This window comes from Diabrotica undecimpunctata, chromosome 8, assembly GCF_040954645.1.
Source record: "Diabrotica undecimpunctata isolate CICGRU chromosome 8, icDiaUnde3, whole genome shotgun sequence".
Classification (NCBI taxonomy): domain Eukaryota; kingdom Metazoa; phylum Arthropoda; class Insecta; order Coleoptera; family Chrysomelidae; genus Diabrotica; species Diabrotica undecimpunctata.
In genome coordinates, this window is record NC_092810.1 from 55,089,118 (window position 1) to 55,109,368 (window position 20,251).

General features: G+C 31.0%; 1 protein-coding gene across 1 annotated transcript; it reads left to right on the plus strand.

Moving 5' to 3' along the window:
- Positions 1 to 2,279: 2,279 nt before the first annotated feature.
- nop5 (nop5 ribonucleoprotein) lies at positions 2,280 to 19,852 on the plus strand. Its single transcript, XM_072540299.1, has 5 exons — positions 2,280 to 2,455; positions 2,522 to 2,598; positions 5,229 to 6,259; positions 14,598 to 14,876; positions 18,093 to 19,852. Exons 1-5 carry the CDS (start codon positions 2,411 to 2,413, stop codon positions 18,332 to 18,334), a joined length of 1,674 nt encoding a protein of 557 aa, XP_072396400.1. The 5' UTR covers positions 2,280 to 2,410; the 3' UTR covers positions 18,335 to 19,852.
- Positions 19,853 to 20,251: the final 399 nt, after the last annotated feature.

The window sequence follows — 20,251 nt, forward strand, 5'->3', positions numbered from 1 at the left end:
GCCTCCCATCTACATCGCATCGGCGTCCGCGAAAATGACAACTGTCCACTATGTGATCAGCCCCAGATGGATGCTGCTCACCTTCCAGAGTGCCCAGCCCTGAAAACAGACCCATCCGAGGAGGATGAAGATCGCCTACGAGAAACGGCTCGTCTATACTGGTCAGCGCGCCACCAAATGGCTAACATGCCAAGGGTGGGCGTTGGCTAGTAAGTAAGTAAGTAAGTAAGTAAGTTCACTATACTTATGGTCAATCCCGCTGTCATTCATTACTTCTATAAGGCTGTCTATTTCGTTCGTGTCGAACGCTTTGTGAAAATATATGAAAGTGAGGACAAGAGGTTTGTTGTATTCTATAGTTTTTTCAATGAGTGTCTTTACTGTAAGAAGGTCATCATTGCTACCATAATTTGAACGGAATCCTGCCTGCTCTCTCGGTTGGTAGAAATCTAATTTTTTTCTCCAATCTTGATGTCACTAACCTAGTGAAGAGCTTGTATATGTGGTTCAACAGGCTAATAGGTCTATAATTTTCTAGGTCCGTTCTATCATTTTTTTAGCAAAAGGATGGTTATAGCATTGTTCCATTCTTTGGACACCTCTCTTTGCTATAAAGATTAAACAGTCTCATTAATGTATTTAATAGCATATCTCCTCCATTTACGATAACTTCTATTACAATTCCATCATCTCCTAGGGCTTTGTTATTGTTCATTTTTCTTAATGCTTGTCGAATCTCATCTACCTTTATATTTGGCATTAGTTCGGAACATTGATTCATGATCTTCTTTGAAATGGCTGTTTGTACCTGCTTGATCTTCTCGTCTACTTCCACTACTCGTCTATTCCTCGTAAAACTCTTCGACGACCTGTATTAACTCGTCTTTACGTGATATTATTTCATTTTGCTTGTTTCTTAATTTATGAATTTCGCATTTCCCATTCGTTAGCTTTCTACGTAGAACTTTTAAGCTGTTATTTTCCTCTATAGTGCGTTTAATATTATTGATTTCAAATTTCCTTAAATCTCTCCTGATTGCCTTCGAAACAGTTTAATTCATTTCTCTTGCAGTGTGGCTGTCTGCATTCTTATCGCTTCTCATTTGTCTTCTTTGATCCAGTAGCGTTTCAGTATATGGACTTATTTTACTATCTGATTTTCTTTTAGGCACTTTCTCGTAAAGCGTTTATGATGCAATTATTCAAGTCGTTAAGATCGTTCTCGGAGGTTTCATGCAGTAGTAGCTTATTATTGATATGTGCCTGATATTGGTTGATATCTAATGGGAGTGTTCAGATACTATGAGATTTATTTTTAATTATTATGTTTCTTTCTCTTTTTATGTTGATTTGGACTTTCTCTCGTATCATTCTGTAGTCACTGCTTGTGCGGAACTTCTTGAGTACTATTAAATCTTTAATTATTTGTTTTTTTTTGTCACTTATGATGTAGTCGATTTCGTTCCTTGTTCTACCGTTTGGACTTTCCCAGGTCCATCTTCTGTGCATCTTTCTGTGAAAGAAGCTGTTCATGTTGTCAATTATTCTGGAGTAGGAATCCCAGTAGCATTTCTCCTCGGTCATTTCTTCCTGGGGAACCGAATTTTCCTAAGGATTTTTCTAGCTCTGCTTCTTTTACGCCTATGTTTGCGTTGAAATCGCCACATAAAGTTGTGAATTGAGTACGAGAATCATTAAGCGCAGTAGATCGTCATAAAACATTTCGATTTATTCGTCTGTATGGTCTGTTGTTGGAGCGTACTCTTGGATAATTTTGAGTTGATATCTACTGTTCAGCTTCAGAATAAGATATGCCTGATATATTATGTAATGCATAAAATGTCACAAATAAAATAGCACTGAGTATGATAAGTAGTACAGTATACTACAGTAGTAGTACAGTAAGTAGACAGTATAATAAAAGATTGAAAAAAAAACATTGTTCATTGGATACAACGAGAACACAAATTCAATATAGGAAGACTATTGGTAACGGTGGTTGGATGTTATCAAAGCAAAAGTAGGTAAGGTAGTGTAGATATTTTATAAGATAGAAACAGGCTGATAAAAAAAGAGGCATGAGCACGTGAAAATCCATAGCAAAGGTGAAGATAAGATATGCTTCTGAAAAACAAAGACGGAAGATACGATGAAAAACGTAAATTAAAATATTTACCATGACCATTGCCAATAGAGAATGATTGGTTGCATAAAGCTTGCACCAATGGCGTCGACTTCCTGAAAACGTGTGCTTCTATTGGCTGTCAATTGTCAAAAGTCAATTTGTGAAATACTATTAAACTGGAGTGGGGGTCCAAGCGCTTGTATTGAGGTGTTGTGGATAATTTTTTATTTTTTTCCCAAAATTTTGTTTTATTCCTATTCAATGTTTTACTTATAAAATAAAAAAATGTTGGTTCTTTTTGAAACTCCTGCTGGATACGCTATATTCAAGGTAATTTAAAGTTTAACATAAAATTTTCTTTTTACTGTCCTAACCTTACTTTTTCCATGCTTTCAGCTTTTAGATGAGAAGAAACTTAAGGAAACTGATAATTTATACCATGCCTTTGAAACACCTGAAAATGCTGGAAGAGTGTAAGTGTGCTTAATATGAATGATATTTATATCTGACTTCTAACATCAAACAAGACTCAATTTGAAAATCTTGCTATGACCTTATTCACTGTCCTGAATAATTATTTATTCATTATTTATTTATTTAGTTAAAATATTAATATTAAATTCATAACAGCCAGTTTTAAAAATCAGTATTTTACAAGTAAATTGCCTTACTGAAATGTAGCTGTGTATGTATCTTATAAATGTTCAAAAGGGCAAACTAAACCAGTTCATTGAAATACCGTTTTTCTTTGTAATATATCTTTTATCTGTGCTTATATTTATATAATACTTGTAAGCTTGTGTAAGAATACTTGCATTTGATCTACTTAGTAGATCGCTGCAGACCTAAGTACAATCTTGTAGATAATATCTTACACAATTATAAAACAATATTGTAAATATGACACCATAAAATTAACATTAATCTATTTATGTCTCTTGACTCTTATCTCTTTGAATCATCAGTATACAAAGTGTCTATGATTTACATTAAAGGGTGTACAACTACAGTCCATCTAATTTACAAACTCTTGCATGTCATTATTTACGCCAGAGATCGAGGTTGACATAGTTGCCAAAGTATAAAAAATTCCTGAATCCATTTTAAATCAAATAGGTCACATAATTATTGCAAAAGTGTACAACAACAGTATACAACAAAATAAATTAATATTTAATGTAAATAAATAAAAACAAAACGAGTTAAAAAATAATCTTGTTAAAAACAATTTGAGCTGCTTGTTTAAAAAACAACATAGTTTAATTAATAGTAAATAATAAAAACAAAACTAAAGTGTCAACACCGCAACTGTCAAATAAGTGTTACCAATTTATGCCAAAATTTCACCTTCATTCGATTACAGTTACAGTGTGTTCCGAACAAATGTTCTTTATAAAAACGCCTTATAATGGATTTATACAAATTAAATGAAACATATTATTGTGAATTTCTTTAAGTTAACATTAATAGAAATCTTTAAATATTATTTCTATACGTATATAATAAAATATGTCTAGTGGCTGTAATGCCAGTGTACTCTGCAAAGTGATTCTAAAAAAGAACACACCTACCGCCTAAATATTTCGTGTACTGCTGATGACGTGTAAAGGTTTGTAAGTTAGATGGACTGTATTTAAGATTCCAATAGGTACTTAAATAAAAAATTAATCAACTTCAATGCAATCCAATGTGGTGCATTTCAGGATACACAATTTATAAACCAATAAAAGTATAGCCTATTTGTATATTTTTTTACATGCAAATGTGCCAATATAACTTTCGATTTCTGTCATTTTTATGTATTTGATTTATAGTAGAATTAATTTTGTGTTGTACTAAAATGTGATGTTGACAGTGGAATAAAAAAAATTAAATAATCCACTACATACTAATTCACTTTACATACTTTTAGACAAGGCTACATACTATAAAATGAGGCTGTGTTTACCAAATGTTATTCAAGAGATTGAAAATTTACTATATTTTGTGAAACTTTCTTTAATGACTATATGGTTTTATTTGAATCTATTTATACAAGCAATTAAACAATAGAGAATATAAAATAATGGACAAAGTAGAGAAGATTCCTAATGAAGTTAGCTAAAAGGAAACTTCAGTAAAACACAAATTTGGGTTTGCGCTGTTGCCATATCCTTATCATATACATGTTTTATGTCTCAAATATACACAGAGAAAGGTTTGAAACAGTACATTTTTATTTTATTATTTTATGGAATCTAGTCTTTTTTAATTTATATAAAACATGCACGAATGAATATTTGTTTCTTTCAATATTAGTTGCAGATAGTTATTAGAAAAAAAATTGCAATTGCCCTTTGATAGATTAGAGGATAAATTTGACAATAGTGTCAGAACCTTTAAAACACTAGTTGTCAGATTGCAGTAGATGTTCAACAGATATCAATTTTATGACCATCAGATCTACATTTATGAAAATAGTTACATTTTTTCAAATTTATATTGCAGAGATTAAACTATCATTATTGACAATCCATAAAATGTGAATTTGTAAATGTTTATTTATTTTCATGGCAGCTGCCATTCAGATGGTTGAAACATTACACTGAATAATTCTGTAAAGGATTGTGGCTTGTTTTCATATACATAATAACAAAGTAAAAATATATATTAAAATCTTTACAGCAGAATTTAACTCATTATTCACTTCCTCACTTTAGTATTTATAGTGAAATAAAATATATATTATTTTTCTCATTATTTTATCGGTTTATGTTTTCCATATTTAATTAAATTAATATTATATCACATGCTTTTTCATGATTTATTTATAAGGACATGGCAACACTGCCGAATACAAAATTTCCTTCATTTGTAGCTACCTTCATTCGGAACATACTCTAGACTTTGTCCGAATAATTATATTCCCAGTGATAAACAGTCAGCTTGAGAAATTTAATTTAACTTATGTCAGATTCTCCTTTTTTTCATATTGAACCGTGAGACAAAGATTTGAGAACAGAAAACTGTTGATCATTTTCAATATTTCCTTTTTTTATTTAACATTAATATTTTTCTTGTATCAATATTTAAGTTCTGAAAATCAAATATGATTTATTTTCAGTGTGAAACTTAAACATTTTGAAAAATTTGGTGATACTACTGAGGCTTTAGCTGCAACCACAGCTGCTGTAGAAGGTAAAATTTCCAAGAGCCTAAAGAAGGTTTTAAAAAAGTATGTTGATAAGGATCTTCAAGAGCAACTATTAGTGGCTGATGCTAAGTTGGGATCTGCAATTAAGGATAAATTCAGTTTACAATGTCTTTCAAACAGTGCAGTCCAAGAATTAATGAGATGTATCCGTTCACAGTTAGACAGTTTGCTGTCAGGTTTGCCAAAAAAGGAAATGACTGCTATGGCATTGGGTTTAGCACATTCACTATCTAGGTATAAGTTGAAATTTTCTCCAGATAAAGTAGATACCATGATTGTACAAGCAGTGTCTTTATTAGATGACTTAGACAAAGAATTGAACAATTATATTATGAGGTGTAGGGAGTGGTATGGTTGGCATTTTCCAGAACTTGGCAAAATAATAACTGATAACGTAGCTTTTGCAAAAACTGTTAAAATTATTGGTACTAGAGAAAATACAGCAACATCAGATTTGTCAGATATTTTACCTGAAGAAGTAGAAGAAAAAGTAAAAGAAGCAGCAGAAATTTCGATGGGTACAGAAATTGCAGAGGAAGATATATTTAATATTCAAACTTTATGTGACCAGGTTCTAGAATTATCAAATTATAGGGCCCAGCTCTATGATTATTTGAAAGCTAGAATGATGGCAATTGCACCTAATCTTACTGTTCTAGTAGGAGAATTAGTTGGAGCTCGACTTATATCCCATGCTGGCTCTCTTATTAATTTAGCTAAACATCCTGCTTCCACTGTACAGATTCTTGGAGCTGAGAAAGCACTATTTAGAGCACTAAAAACTAAGAAAGATACTCCTAAATATGGTCTCATATACCATACACAGCTGGTGGGACAGTCTAGTACTAAGAACAAGGGTAAGATGTCCAGAATGCTGGCTGCTAAGGCATCATTGGCTACTCGTGTAGATGCTCTTGGTGAAGATGGAACGTTTACTTTGGGTAAGTCATTGTTTTACATATATTAAGGGCTGATTGTTCGAACGCTAATCAAAACTTGATTGTAATCAAATATTTAATTACAATCAAATAGTCATAGTCATCTTTATTGATCCTTTAAGACATTCAAAATAAATGTATAGGATACGTCACTACAGAATCTGGTATAAAAAAACATTAATGTGTATGATACAATATTCACAGTGTAAAAAAAAAATTTTGACAAACCATAAAATATATAAAATAACATTTTTACAAGTAAAATATGAAGCTATTGCAGTTTGTCCTCAAGATATTCATTTATAGAATAATATGCTATTAGTAAGCATATTAAAGTAAATCTTTAACATTTTTTTTAAATTTAGAGATAAGTGGTATTTCTTTCACAGTTTTTGGCAAATGATTGTATAAGGTCAGTCCCATATATCTGAAGCAATTTTGAAATTTGGATGTTCTGTGTTTAGGAACTCGTAAAGATTCAGCACTTCTTGTATTGTAGTAGTGATTGACATAAAGTAAACATTTATAGATATATAGGCAGTAGAAAGTTAAAATTTGATGTTTAATAAACACTGGTTTACAAGACTGTTGATAATCTAAATTAAAAATTTTACGGATAATTTTTTTTTGGTTAATGAACACTTTGTTACTATCTACTGAGTTCCCCCACAAAATTACATTGTAGCACATGTGGCTGTAAGCAAGGCTATAATAAACGTTCATTAATGCCGAGATGGGTAGTGTGTTTTTAATTCTAGATATAGCATAAAAAGCTTTATTCAATTTCATGTTCACTGAATTCACTTGCTCTGACCATTTGAGATTACAATCAATGAATACACCCAAAAACTTTGTAGAGTGAGTGAATATGTCACAGTGATGTCAAAATTATTAAAAATTGCTTATTATTATTGATTTGTAAATAAAAACATGAAATTAACATCAGAAAGAGTTTAATTATGGTTTATTTTAAATTAAAACTCAAAATAATAAAATTGAATAAAATAAATCAGTCAACATAACCTCAAAATGTGATGTATTTGATTTTAATTAAATATTTGATTAAAATCAAGTTTTGATTAGTGTTCGAACAATTGGCCCTAAGTGGTTGGATGTGTAATCTTCAAATTTTACGAATTAGAGATAAGTTGACAAAATTATCATAAATTCATCAAACAATGTGCGGATTTATCCACAAATATCCTCAAATGCCAAAATGTTTTGCATTTTCTTTGGCATCTAGTTCATCACAATTTCAAGCGTTCTTGAAATTTTAAACAGTAACTACATGTGGTGGGTTCTTGACATTTGAATGGATTTTTCCTACCTTTGCTCAATGTTTATTGTATTGTTCTGAAGCTATTTTCTTGTGGCATGTTAGAGTAATTACTATTTAAATGGGAATAAGCCACAATTAAACGTTAAAGTATGTTTATTGTATTAGTTTATTGTATTCTTGTAATCACTCTAGCTTGGCTAGAGTCATTTTGCTTTTGACTAACATAAATTTGACAGAATATATGCTTGTGAAAATAGAAATTTATGTTATGATGTCTGGTACGGATCTGCAATAGACAATGCCGTAACTAAGAATTCAACCTTGAAATCTATAATTTTGGAATTTGCACTGAGGTTGACAATAGACCTTTTTAATTTGACTGAAAATGAGACAACCAAATTTCCTTAGAGATGTAGGGATAATAAACAAAATGGAAAATTGCAACATTGTTTAGCAGAAACCTGCACAGAGACTTTATTAAGACATCTATCAAGAAATGGTAACACATGATTCAAATGCCATATATACAAATTATATGCTCCCAAAGAAGCTAAGGCTGTTTTCACTTGAATATCCTTTTTGTGTGGGGGATCATCCCATTCTGGGTTTAGTTTTACAGTTTCTGGTGTGACTTCGCTGTTTCCACTGCTTTTCTCCATTATTCTCTCTCTTTGATTGTCCTTTCTATATTTCTAATTTCCATACTCCTTAAGTCTTCTTCCACTTGTCTCCATCTCAGTTTAGGTTTTCCTCTGGTTCTTTTACCTGGTGGTATCCATTCCGTTATAACTCCTAACAGATTGCTCTTCTCTTTTCTCATTATGTGTCCATTCAAATGCTGTACACCATGAACCACCATGCTGTACACCATTAAACTGCACTAAAGCTAACTTCAGGAACACCTGCAGAAAGAAAAAGCAGTTCAGCCAAGAACTGGGTGTTTGCATGGAGTTGGGACTGACTTAGGAGTATTAAAATCAGTAGATACAGCAGGTCTCTAGAAATCAAACTGAATGGTGACAAATCTTGAAGCAGGTTAGGATCTATAGAGGATTGTGGAACCAAAGATGATGATGATGATAAATATGACAGATAGTCATTTATGATAAATATGACAGAACAAATTAAAAACATTGCAAGGATTGAAAACAAGTTATCTGCTGAACAGAAAAAATGCAGTAGGGGTAAATAAATTTTGAAGATAAAAGAAAATGGATTTCTGTCAAAACATAATTAACCCCTTAATGTACACATTAATTTTGAAGTTTAGGTCAAAAAATGTCAAAAATTTTTTAAGTGAAAATCATATGTGTATAATTAAATTTATATATAAATGAAAATATATAACATATACATATATATTTTCACTGACGTAGCACCTCTACCTTGTAACGATTATTTTGCCTACTACATAGGGTATTATTATGGGAGGTTGAAAATTGGGGACAGAAATTATTGGGGTAGAGATAGGGCAAGCAAAATAAACAAAACTGTTGCGAACGGCACTCAGGGTTTATTTGGAGAGCAACTGGGTCATGGATAAGTGAATGGCAAGGGGGTTGGATTGGGGCAACTACAAAGATGAAACAAAAGGGTACTTACATGAATCTCCTGGAACAAACAAAACACAAGAAGGTCCTCTAGCTACTTAAAATAAGGACGCCGCTTTGAGGAAACTTCCTGCTGGATGAAATATAAGGCTGTTCCTTCCTAAAAAACACAAAAGGGGTTATAAACTTTTTAATAAAAGAAATAAACAAAATGGTTTAGGGAAAATTATACATTTATTACTGTCTCACCACAAACAGTTACAAATATAGATAATAACAATAAAATACAAAATATCAAAAACAGACTTACTATGTCCTATCCGTTTACAAACTCTAGGTTGGAGATACTATAAAACTTACAATTGTTAATGGGCGACAATTTGTAGCAGAAATAAATTATTATAAATAAAGAAATATCTTTTTAAATGAAACTATGCATAGAGGCTAACCTTTAAAAAAAAGTCTCAAATATGATTAGATATTTACCAGATGTCAAATATAGTGCTGGCTGTCATATGTCAATACTAAATCTTAAAACTGAGGACAAATAAAATGACAGCTAAGCCACACCCTAAGATTTACAATTTTGATTATTACAATTACGAAAGCAATTATTATTAGCAAATGTTTATCTTTAAAAATCAACACAAAAGAGTTACCTGGATTTCACTAAAATTTCTTTACTTTAAATTTCTGAGGTTAGGAACTGGCTTTACACTCTCTGCCACATGAACAAATTCATCTCCAACCTGTGAAAAGGTATTCTGAAACAGCTTATTGGGACAAAGCAAATTTAGTTTGAAATTGGGACACTGAACACAAAATTTGAAGCTCCGCTTCTTAAAAAAACTGTCAATCTGCACAATCATTACATATGTAATGCTATAGGTAAGAGAGAGCAGAAAGAGAAAAAGAATTAGGTATACAGGTATATGGTGCATCGTTTGCTGTATATAAACATTTGACCTGTAATAGGAGTATAGTAAGTAAATGAAGGATTGAATCAATATTTTAATGAAAATACATATTTTATTTTAATGTATGTATAAAAGGAGTTGAATGCAAAAAAAATTTTTTACGCATACTCTGCAGTAAAATTCATTGTTAATTTTGTTATTAATGTAAAAATACAATACAATACACTGCCACATAATTCAATATTATAATACAATACAAATTAAAATGCAATATTCATAAGTATTTAAAAATGACAATATACATAACTTACGCATATGTTTAATTTACCATGATAATAATATTAATAAAAAATAATAATATTAATAAATATTAAATATGTTTACAAAAGGAACATTTTTATTCTCGAGAGAGAAAATATTTCTTCTGTCTCTCTCTTACCTATATCTTACATATGTAATGATTTTGCCGATTCACTCAATATATACGAATACACACAAATTTCCAACGTCGAACGCGCGTATAGTTCATTGATTGTAACATTGATTACTCGTTCAAAATTGACACATTACATTGAGTAAAAATCACTTTTTTTTCAACAAATTTGCCGGTTTTTTTTCGACTCAACTAAACACGCCTGCTTTCAATAGCCCATCTTCCAAACCTCACTTAAACTGTAACTACACATTTAACTTAAAACTGCTACACATGAAAAAAACACAAAACATTTCAAATTGAACATAAAATTTGGACCAACACTGAAGCCAACTGCCCCTAACAGCGAGCTCAGCGAGAGTCATGTAATTATCGTTAAAATTCATTCGCCCAACTTGCTATAAACAAAACACTTAAACGGGAACGCAAAATATCCTAAACCGGCTTTCGATCAAAGAATACTGAGGAAATACCCATCTGTGATATATAAACAACTGCTCACTATCACTGCTCAGCGCATTTTCATGGAAATCAAACGCCGTGCTGACTAGTATTTTTTAAAAAATATTTATGAATAAATACAGTAAATATTAAATAAAGGGTATTTTAAATAAATTTGTAATATTTTATGCGAAAAGAAGAAAAGACTCGGATCCGAGTCGTGAGCATATTGCTTATATTTTCTTTATTTGTGCTAAGCGACTCGGATGTGAGTCGTTGATATAATTATTCAAAAAAATTAATTTACAATAATTTTTTATTAAATCAAATGAGAAATGTAACAAATCGAGAACTAAGGAAAAAAAACAAATTTTCATTTCCTAGCAAATTGTTTATGAACACTTAAGATGAAAACTTCCAAATAAAATTCAATGGTACTTTTTCGTGATGCTCATATTGTAATGGATTTTATACACTTAAATTAAATTAAAAAAGAACATAAAAAAAATCGAAAAATAATAAAAAATTCCCAAATTTAAATTTATCTCGAAAACAAAATACGATCTGGAACGATAGTACAGGCAATTTTGTAAATATTGTATGGAGTTTCAACAAGCGAAATGAAAATTCTAGAATAATATTCAACAACATTGTAACCAGGTACAATATCTGACTGTTATGCAAATTAGTAATTGGAAAGTCAATATCGGCAAAACAAACTTATTCAAAGTATAAGGTACCTATCTATTGTAGTCTTTTATTGAGGGATTTCAATTTATTACCCATAACACTTGTGAAAGTTTTCTAGATATTTATATTTTCATACTAGAAATCAGGTAACAATTAAAAGGTCTTTAGAAAATGAAAATTTTATCTAAACTAATATACTGAAAGCAATCTATCTGTTGTTTAAATGGTATTTGCGAAAACAATCTATGCATAGGCCAGGTTTTTCGTCACAATCTGCACACTCGTAAATTGTGTTTTTTCACTTTTATCGATGGAAGATATTCTACCTTATTTCATTTTTGTTTCTCCCTTTTTAGATTTACTATTTACGTTCTTTACTTTTATTTGTTTTATAGAGTAATTCGCAAATGACTTCTAAGCGAAAATCTGAGAGGGGGAGTTTTGTTCCAGAATATCTGTTATATAGAAAAAAGGCGTCAAGCAACATTAACTGGAAAAAATGGAGCCCAAGTTGTTTGTACCACTGTAACGTTTTTCTGGAACATGGGTAGTACAACATTTGATCTTGTTTATTTATACCTGCCATGTACTGGTTGTATTTCAATATTGGTAATAGTCTGACAACATTCCATCCTCTCCTGGTTGTATGTTTAGTCAAAGTATTGGGAAATTCAGAAGATATATATAACCACATCTTTTGTCATGCCATTTACCAATCATTACTCCATTACAATATTGTACTGTGGTTTCTTCTTTGAATAGTTTAGCATTGGTTACTTCTGAGGGGTTTCTAATTCGACCTACAATGTACAAGTGCAATAAGTGTGCCGTGTCAATAAATGTTTGGCCAATAAATAACTATTATAAAAGTTATCCATGTAGATGGCATGTCCCGAGTACAGAAATCTTTTCGCTACTTCCAATAATACCTTGGTGGAATGTCATTTTCCTCCTATCGCCGGGTCCGAGGCGCCTATGTAGAGTACGATGTTTTGGATAATACCAAAAAGGTTCTGTTATAATATACAGTTTGATGCCGAATTTATTCTTTTTCTGCTTAATATACTACTTGAAACTAAGTCTGCCCTTCCATAGTGCCATGGATTCGTCTAAAGATAAGTCCCTAGCTGGATAATATAGAGCAGCCATTATATTATTAAAAAAATTATTGACTGGTTTAATTTTATACAGCCGATCTGCAGGCACATCATTTAGTGTTATCGGATTGTGAGCGAAGTGTAAGCATCTCAAGATTAGCAGAAAACGATCTCTGCTCATGTTTTGAAAACATATTTCAGGTTAAATATTGGATCTGTTTTCCAGTAATCTTCCAATTTTGACATGCGTATGTTACCAGTATGGAAAATTAATCCAATAAACACCAAAAATTCTGGTATGGAAAGTGGTTTAGATCTAGAAATCCGGCTATGTTCCAGAGCACCAACTTAGGATCTCTGCATTTCCGAAACCCCATCTGTCCAAACTGCAGCAGTGTGTTCTTCTCCTATTCAGCCATACTTTGATATCCTACATTTCAGTATATATTTCATTATCTGTACAACAATAAAATAATTTACTATTTTATTTTTCAATAAAGCCACAATTTAGGTTTGAAATTAAATTCTGACGGATATTCTTCAGTTGATTTCGTGTAATCGCTCACTCATAGCTTATCAGAATAGTCATTTTCAGAAGGCTCAGACTCTTTGTCGCTAATCTCTATGTCGTGATCACTAAATGATTAATTTAGAATTTTAAATAATTCGTCTTGTGTGAATTTTGCATTTTGTAATTTAGGTTTTTTAATTACCGAAGGGCCCGGTTGTTGTTCATTCATATTCGCATACTTTATACTACGATTCAAAAACGAAAAGCTCTTTTCAATTATAAAAGGGTATACAAACACGCTCGTCCGAATACAACGTTCTTATTCAAGCGCTAAAAGAATATTGACGCGTTTTAATTTGGGACTCCCGATGACTCGGATCCGAGTCACGAGCATACAGAGATAAACACAGCTGACTCGGATCCGAGTCATGAGCAGTGAACGAGTTAAAATGGTTTATTATCGACCTCGGCGACGCAAAAAGAATTGAAATACTTTTTCGGTGTTTTAACTTGTACTAAAGGAAATAGAAATACACTGAAATTACTCTTCGGTGTTTTAATACATATACGAGGGGATTTCAATATATACCAAGAAATTTACAAATGCTACAACTTGTGGAGAGTTGAATTATTAAATCGTATTTTCTTTTATATAATAATAAATGCATCCCATGTTGATATATCCAATAAATGAAAAAATATTTTTTTTTATTATTTTCCCCCTTTTTTGTGGTTGGTTAATCATGAAAGTGTTTATCTAGCTTATCAACACGACCCATTGTATCATAGTCAATGACAACTTTGGGTTTAGAAGTAGTATTTGCTTCTCTGTCCCTTTTTTTGTTGCCTCCATTTGTGGATTATGAACTGTAAATAGAAGACAAATGTCTTTCTTATCAAAAAGGTATTCAAAGGTAGTCAATTAAAAAAGGTATTCAGGTACTGCTATTTGGGTATTTATTTGTTTCTATCCAAATACCTGATTCGCAGGGGCTTGAAAAAAATTAAAGATTAAAATTTAATGGTCATCAGTCTCCCAGATGAGCCTGTACAAAATTACCAGTAAGGCACTCTCGTGTTAAAGATGGGCACATACATTAGGGGTTAATGTTTCTTTAAGGTCCCACCAATTCCCTGTTTATACATAGATTGATTAAAAAATATCTGAAAATAAAGAAGCTTGTATGTTTAGTAAGAGTTATTCATTACAATATCTTTTATACAGTTATTAACACATATTTCTATTTCATACTTTTTTGATAAAGACTAAGTACATTTAAGCTGTAGTATCTTTTTCTAATAACATTTTTTTAAGAATATCATTAACAAAAAAATATTAGTTTGTCTCTATTCTGTAAATTTGCTATGTTATTGTTCAAAATTTTCCTATTGTTGCCATAATTATGTGCATATAATTTTGTAGGAGCTGAACATAAGGCTAAACTGGAATCCAGGCTAAGGATCCTTGAAGAAGGAAACATTAGAAGAATAAGTGGTACAGGCAAGGCTAAAGCCAAGTTTGAGAAGTACCACGGTGTCAGTGAAATAAAACAATATCCAGATGCAGCAGACTCTACATTACCAACTGCTGGTAAAAGGAAGAGGTCAGAATCGGAAGGATTTGGTCTCGATGAAGGATCTTCTCCAGGTCCATCAAAGAAAGCAAAGAAAATTAAACATGAAGTAGAAGCAGAGGCTGAGGGTATGTTTTAAAATATAATATATTTGTAAAAGAAAAAAATTCTTGTTATATTTAGTGATTATTTTTGTGTAGTTTTTACAACTCATCAACATTGTAGTATTATTAAAGAAGCATCTGTACATAAATTAACCACTTGGTATATAGTAGTGCGATACTTGGTAGGATGGGATCCAGTATCAAAGAGGATATTGAGAGTGTGAAAGGGTAAAGGGAGTTTAAATTTTAAATAAATCTTGGGAATATATTGACTGTAATAATATATTCATTAAGTACACAAAAGCTGTCGATATTTTCCATTTCATTTATAGCTGTAGGTCTATTTAGAGGAATTTAACAATTGTACTGTTAATTTATATCATAATCTATACTGTTACGAATGTTTGTAACCATTTTGACTCATTTTGATGTTTTAAATGAATATTCTAACAATTTAGTGTGTTTATGATATAAAGTCTCCTATATTCTTTTGTTTTGATCTAATTATTTTATTAACAATTATTTTAAAAAGTAAATGAATTCTAAACAATTAAATTAGCTAATGTACCTAGTATTTTTGATTATGTCTGTGGTTGACAAATTTTAAATTAGTAAGTTTTGGCAAAGCTGCTTGAATCAGATATTTGAATGTTACTTACAAATAATCAAATTTTAAAATTATAATTCTAATTTGGGATATATATTTTAAATGACCCTTTTATGTTTGTCTTCCCTGTCTTAGCTTTTTCTCATTTATTTCCAATCTATATTCGCTGATCTTCCTCTACAATCTATTAATAATGCCTCTTAATCCTGCTGGTTAGCTTGTTTTAAATACAGTAAAGCGCCGATTATCCGAACGTCAGTCAACTGAATGATTGCTTATCCAAACTCCTGACAAAAGATGAGCATAAGTAACTTTATGTCCCAGCTTGATTGTTCTGATGGATTCACAAGTCATAAAATGATGAATCTTGCCTCAAACACAGATTTATATCATGCTGTGTATATAAGTAGTTTACTCAAAAAAGATCCAGGAAAAACCTATTTCTGATCTGATTCTATTTGAAAAAGCAGTTCAATTCAACGAAAACCCCAGAGAGTTGTCAAATTTTCAAGCAAGCACAGACTAGTTAAACCGATTTAAGTTGAGACATGACATTCATAAGCTTCAAATAAAAGGATAAAAACTGTGCTAATTCATCAGTAGCAGATTAATTCTAAATTAAAAAGGGAGTTACTGAAGGAAGATAATTATTATGCCCTCCAAAACGTTTACAATGCAGACGGAACTGGGCTCAATTGTAAAGCTTTGCCATAAAAACTCTTGTGTCATGTTGCACCTGGATCTAAAATAAGCAAGCAAGATGTCACTGCCTTAGCTTGTGCTAATGCGTCATTTTGATAAAAGCAAGACACCACATTGTTTTAAACATATTAATATAATGTCTGCCCTGCCTATCATTTACCCTTCGCAAAAGAGTATTTGGTTGGTTAGCGCAATTTTCAGAAATGGTTTATAGAAACTCTTATATCCCATCAATTAAATAATTGCTTCTTGAAAACGCCCCTAACTCATTAATGTTAAAATGAAAAAGACCTATCCTTAAAAAATCTATGTGACCTAACCGCTCGTAAACTGAAGATTTTTTTAAACGTTAGTAATTAACACTTAAAAATCTTCAATTTTCATCAATTCACTAATGTCCCCGATTAGTTTGGATAATCGATGCTCTACTGTACATCTGTATATGTTAGACATAGATTTTTGTGGTAGCATGTAGAGCTTTCAGAGTGAATGTTATTCTCTCCAAGAATTTTTCCAGAATTAGATTAAAAAATACAGTAGATGACCAAGACCTCTGTCAACATATACTGTCGATTAAAAATGTTAAAGTTCTGCTGTTGGTCTCACTTCATGTAGTAACATGTTTAACGATAAATTCATATGAGGTAGTCAAAATCTTATTGTAAAAAAATTGGTCTTTTTTTTTGGCCAAACCTTGATGTTCATGTAAATTATTTTCTTTGATTTTAATTCTATTTCTAATTTATAAAAGCTCTTTATATACTGTATCTTACAACATTATCAATATGTGGTTCGTATATTCTGTTGCATCTCATTTTTTATGTATTGAGTATTCTTTTCACTGGGTTGAACATTCTACATACATTTTTCCTGGGTGCCTTATTTTTCAAATCTTTGATTATGTCTTTAACATCCTGTTTAGTATGTATTTTTCATTATCATTCTGCTCGTTTTTTTTCAATGGTTGTATTCATAAGTATTCATGTTTTTCTTATTTATTCCACCCAATAACTATCCCTCTCCATCTAGGTGCATCTTTGTACTGGGTTTCGCTCTCTTTTTATTTTGTGGTATAAATTCCTTACTTGTTTGTTGACAAAATCTTCAATATAATTTAAATTATGTTAAAAAAAAAAGACTTTTAATTTTCCTTAATTTCTTTGTTTCTGTTTTTTCCTCCTTTTATTAAATTTAATTTGATCCGAGTAACAAAAAATTGCTGTGCCTAGTGGCCAACATTTGGATTTCAAATGGTCGCATGGCATCACAGATGACGTAATTGAGTAAATTTACTTAAAATGAGTAAGACAATGAGTTTATTGAAAATTCCACAAAGAAAATAATTGATTTAATTACTCAGAGAGGAAAGGTAAACATTAGTTTGTTTTTGATCTCACGAAAACTTTGGTAGTTTTGACCTACTACTTATTGCAATTACTCCCACGATTTTGTTTTCACACACTGAATACAGCCAGTAAAACAGAATTACGTTATCGTCTCCTCGCTACTGTTCCTTTCACTCGTAAATATAATGTCACTCAGTGACATGATAGAACCGAGTAAAACTGGTGGAAATTCTCGGGTTACACCATCAGACAAAGAGAGAAATATAAAATCAGATTATTAGAAAGTGGAGGTTATGGACAAATTTGCAAAAGAGGGACCACAATGGATGTCCCAAGGCTAATAGTAATAGATAGACAGATGACAGTGAAGCAAATTCAGCAGAGAGAGGAAATCCATGGAATTTATTTGTGCTGGTCATCATTTGAAACATAATATAATTTCATTTCTTATGTTTAATTGCTGTATACATGTTAAAATATTGCCAAATCTGTATATAAATAAATATTAAAATTTATTTTATTATTGATCATGTTCTTGATCATTTACTATTTTTAAAATATCTAATTGATTTATTTCATTTTCAGAAACGGAAGAAACTCCCAAAAAGAAGAAAAAGAAGGCAAAACAGGAAAAAATGGATGAAAGTGTTAAAGAGGAAGTTGAAGAAGAGGTAGCGGATGAATCAATGAGTAAGAAGAAGAAGAAGAAAAAAATCAAACAAGAAGTAGAACAACAGGAAGAAGCATCAGTTGAAACTGAGGCGCCAACTTCAGAGAAAAAGAAAAAGAAGAAGAAAAAGAAGCAGTCAGAAAGTGAAGAACAATAAATTTACAAATTATTTTATCTTTGTAAATATGGTATAAAAGTCAAAACTGTCTAGCATTCAAGTTTTTTTAATAATAATACAATTACAAACTTAGCCTTTATAATGTTATTTACAACATCTTTAATGAGTAAACAACTGTTCCACAAGCCAGTCTTCTGTTATTGAACAGTAAGATAAATCTGTAGAATATTTCAGTGTTTAAAAAAATGTAGAAAGCGTTTTGTTTTTTACATAAATCAGTTCATGATAACGGTATAACGTAAGACTATTTTTTAAATTCATAAAATAAAAAGGCTTACATCATTTTTAATGCTAACTTCAGATTTTCTGTGGATTTTAGTTATGAGTTGTACATTGATATACTGTTTTCTGGGATTTATAGGCCGTGATCTGAAAATATTTTCTCCTAATCTTTAGTTTGCCATTGTGGCTGATATCAAAGGCAATGCTCCAGCTGTCAAAATTGTTTTCCAGGAGGAGGCTAATCACAAAATATATCATCATGAAGTAACGGGTGCCTATATGCCTTGGATGATTGTTCATTTTGAACAAAATAATTGTCAAATTTTATAAATTGGGACTGGGCTAATGCATCTGTGTGAGAACATGAATACTTCATGATTCACTCTGTTTAAAATAAACCTCTGAATAAACCACAATTGATTGTAATGAAAATTACATTTGCTTTAACATTTTATTATTTATATTTAATTTGATTTCCAATCCGAAAATCGTTTTCAAAAAAATTATGAATGATAACTTGCAAATGCTTATAATTGGCGGTGGATGGTGATACCAATTTGACAGTTAATTTACTTGTCCTCTCCCTTATAGACATTAGCCATGTTTTGAGGTGAAATTCTGAGATGCTGTACTATCAGATTGATATCAAATTGGGATCTTTCTGTGTAGTAGTACTTTAAATAGTAATTTAATAAAATGTGCCTATTTTACACATAGATGAATAGATGAATGAAGACTCTTCATCTTGGCAGCGTTCGCTACCATTTAAGTTTTTTGATAAAATAATAATGCAACGTGTATTCATATTTCCAGTACACATGTCTATTTTGTGCTTAGATCTGTTGCAAGTACTTACCTTGATTTTAACTTTGTTTTTGATCAGGATCTACAAGATGTATTGATGTTAGACCACGTTATGAGAATATTCTTCGGAAATCATAAAAATGTGCCAGCTATTCAACATAGGCTTCAGACTTAGACATTTTTTATTTTTCCATTTCCAGTTCTGTAATCATTCTATCACTAGACTTCGATGAATTTTTAATTGATGAAATATTTTGATTTTTAATTCTTTCTAGTTTTTTTATTCGGTATATACTTTAAACTCTCTAACAATTTTGAGGGTGTTTTGCAAATAAATAATTTTAATCTTCTTAAAAGTTCAATATTTTTCTAAATATGTAATAGTTTACATATAATTAATGATAAAACGCTATATATTTCTTTTAGAATATTTTTGTTATAATTGTTTTTAATAAATAGGATTTAGACTTGTTCCATTTTACTTATTCCTCCCATACATTTACAGTATCCTCAATTTTGGTGAGTTTCTTCGCACATATATTAATAAAAAGACTTTTTTGGCGGAACTGGCGAAGTAAATAGTTAACATGAAGCAGTGGTGTATGCAATTATGTCTGAACAACAGATAACACTTAGCTGTTATATGTCAATGTTGTAACTGTCTGACAACAGATTTTCAGACAGTTACAACATTGACCGAATATCACCCATTATCAGCAATACGGGATAGTTTGAACTATGTATCACCAATCATTATATAAAAACTCTTGTACCGGAAGTAGTAATTTGTAAGTAAAATGTAAGTAGTATTTTGTTTATTTCTAATTTATTACAATTCAACAGATTATCTTTTTACCAATTTGTGGGTTG

Bases quoted from the DNA above. Each gene is read 5' to 3' on its own strand.
- nop5 (XM_072540299.1), top strand. From the start codon at position 2,411: ATGTTGGTTCTTTTTGAAACTCCTGCTGGATACGCTATATTCAAG. The intron at 2,456-2,521 runs GTAATTTAAAGT...CCATGCTTTCAG, and splicing joins CTGGATACGCTATATTCAAG to CTTTTAGATGAGAAGAAACT. The intron at 6,260-14,597 runs GTAAGTCATTGT...ATAATTTTGTAG, and splicing joins AGATGGAACGTTTACTTTGG to GAGCTGAACATAAGGCTAAA.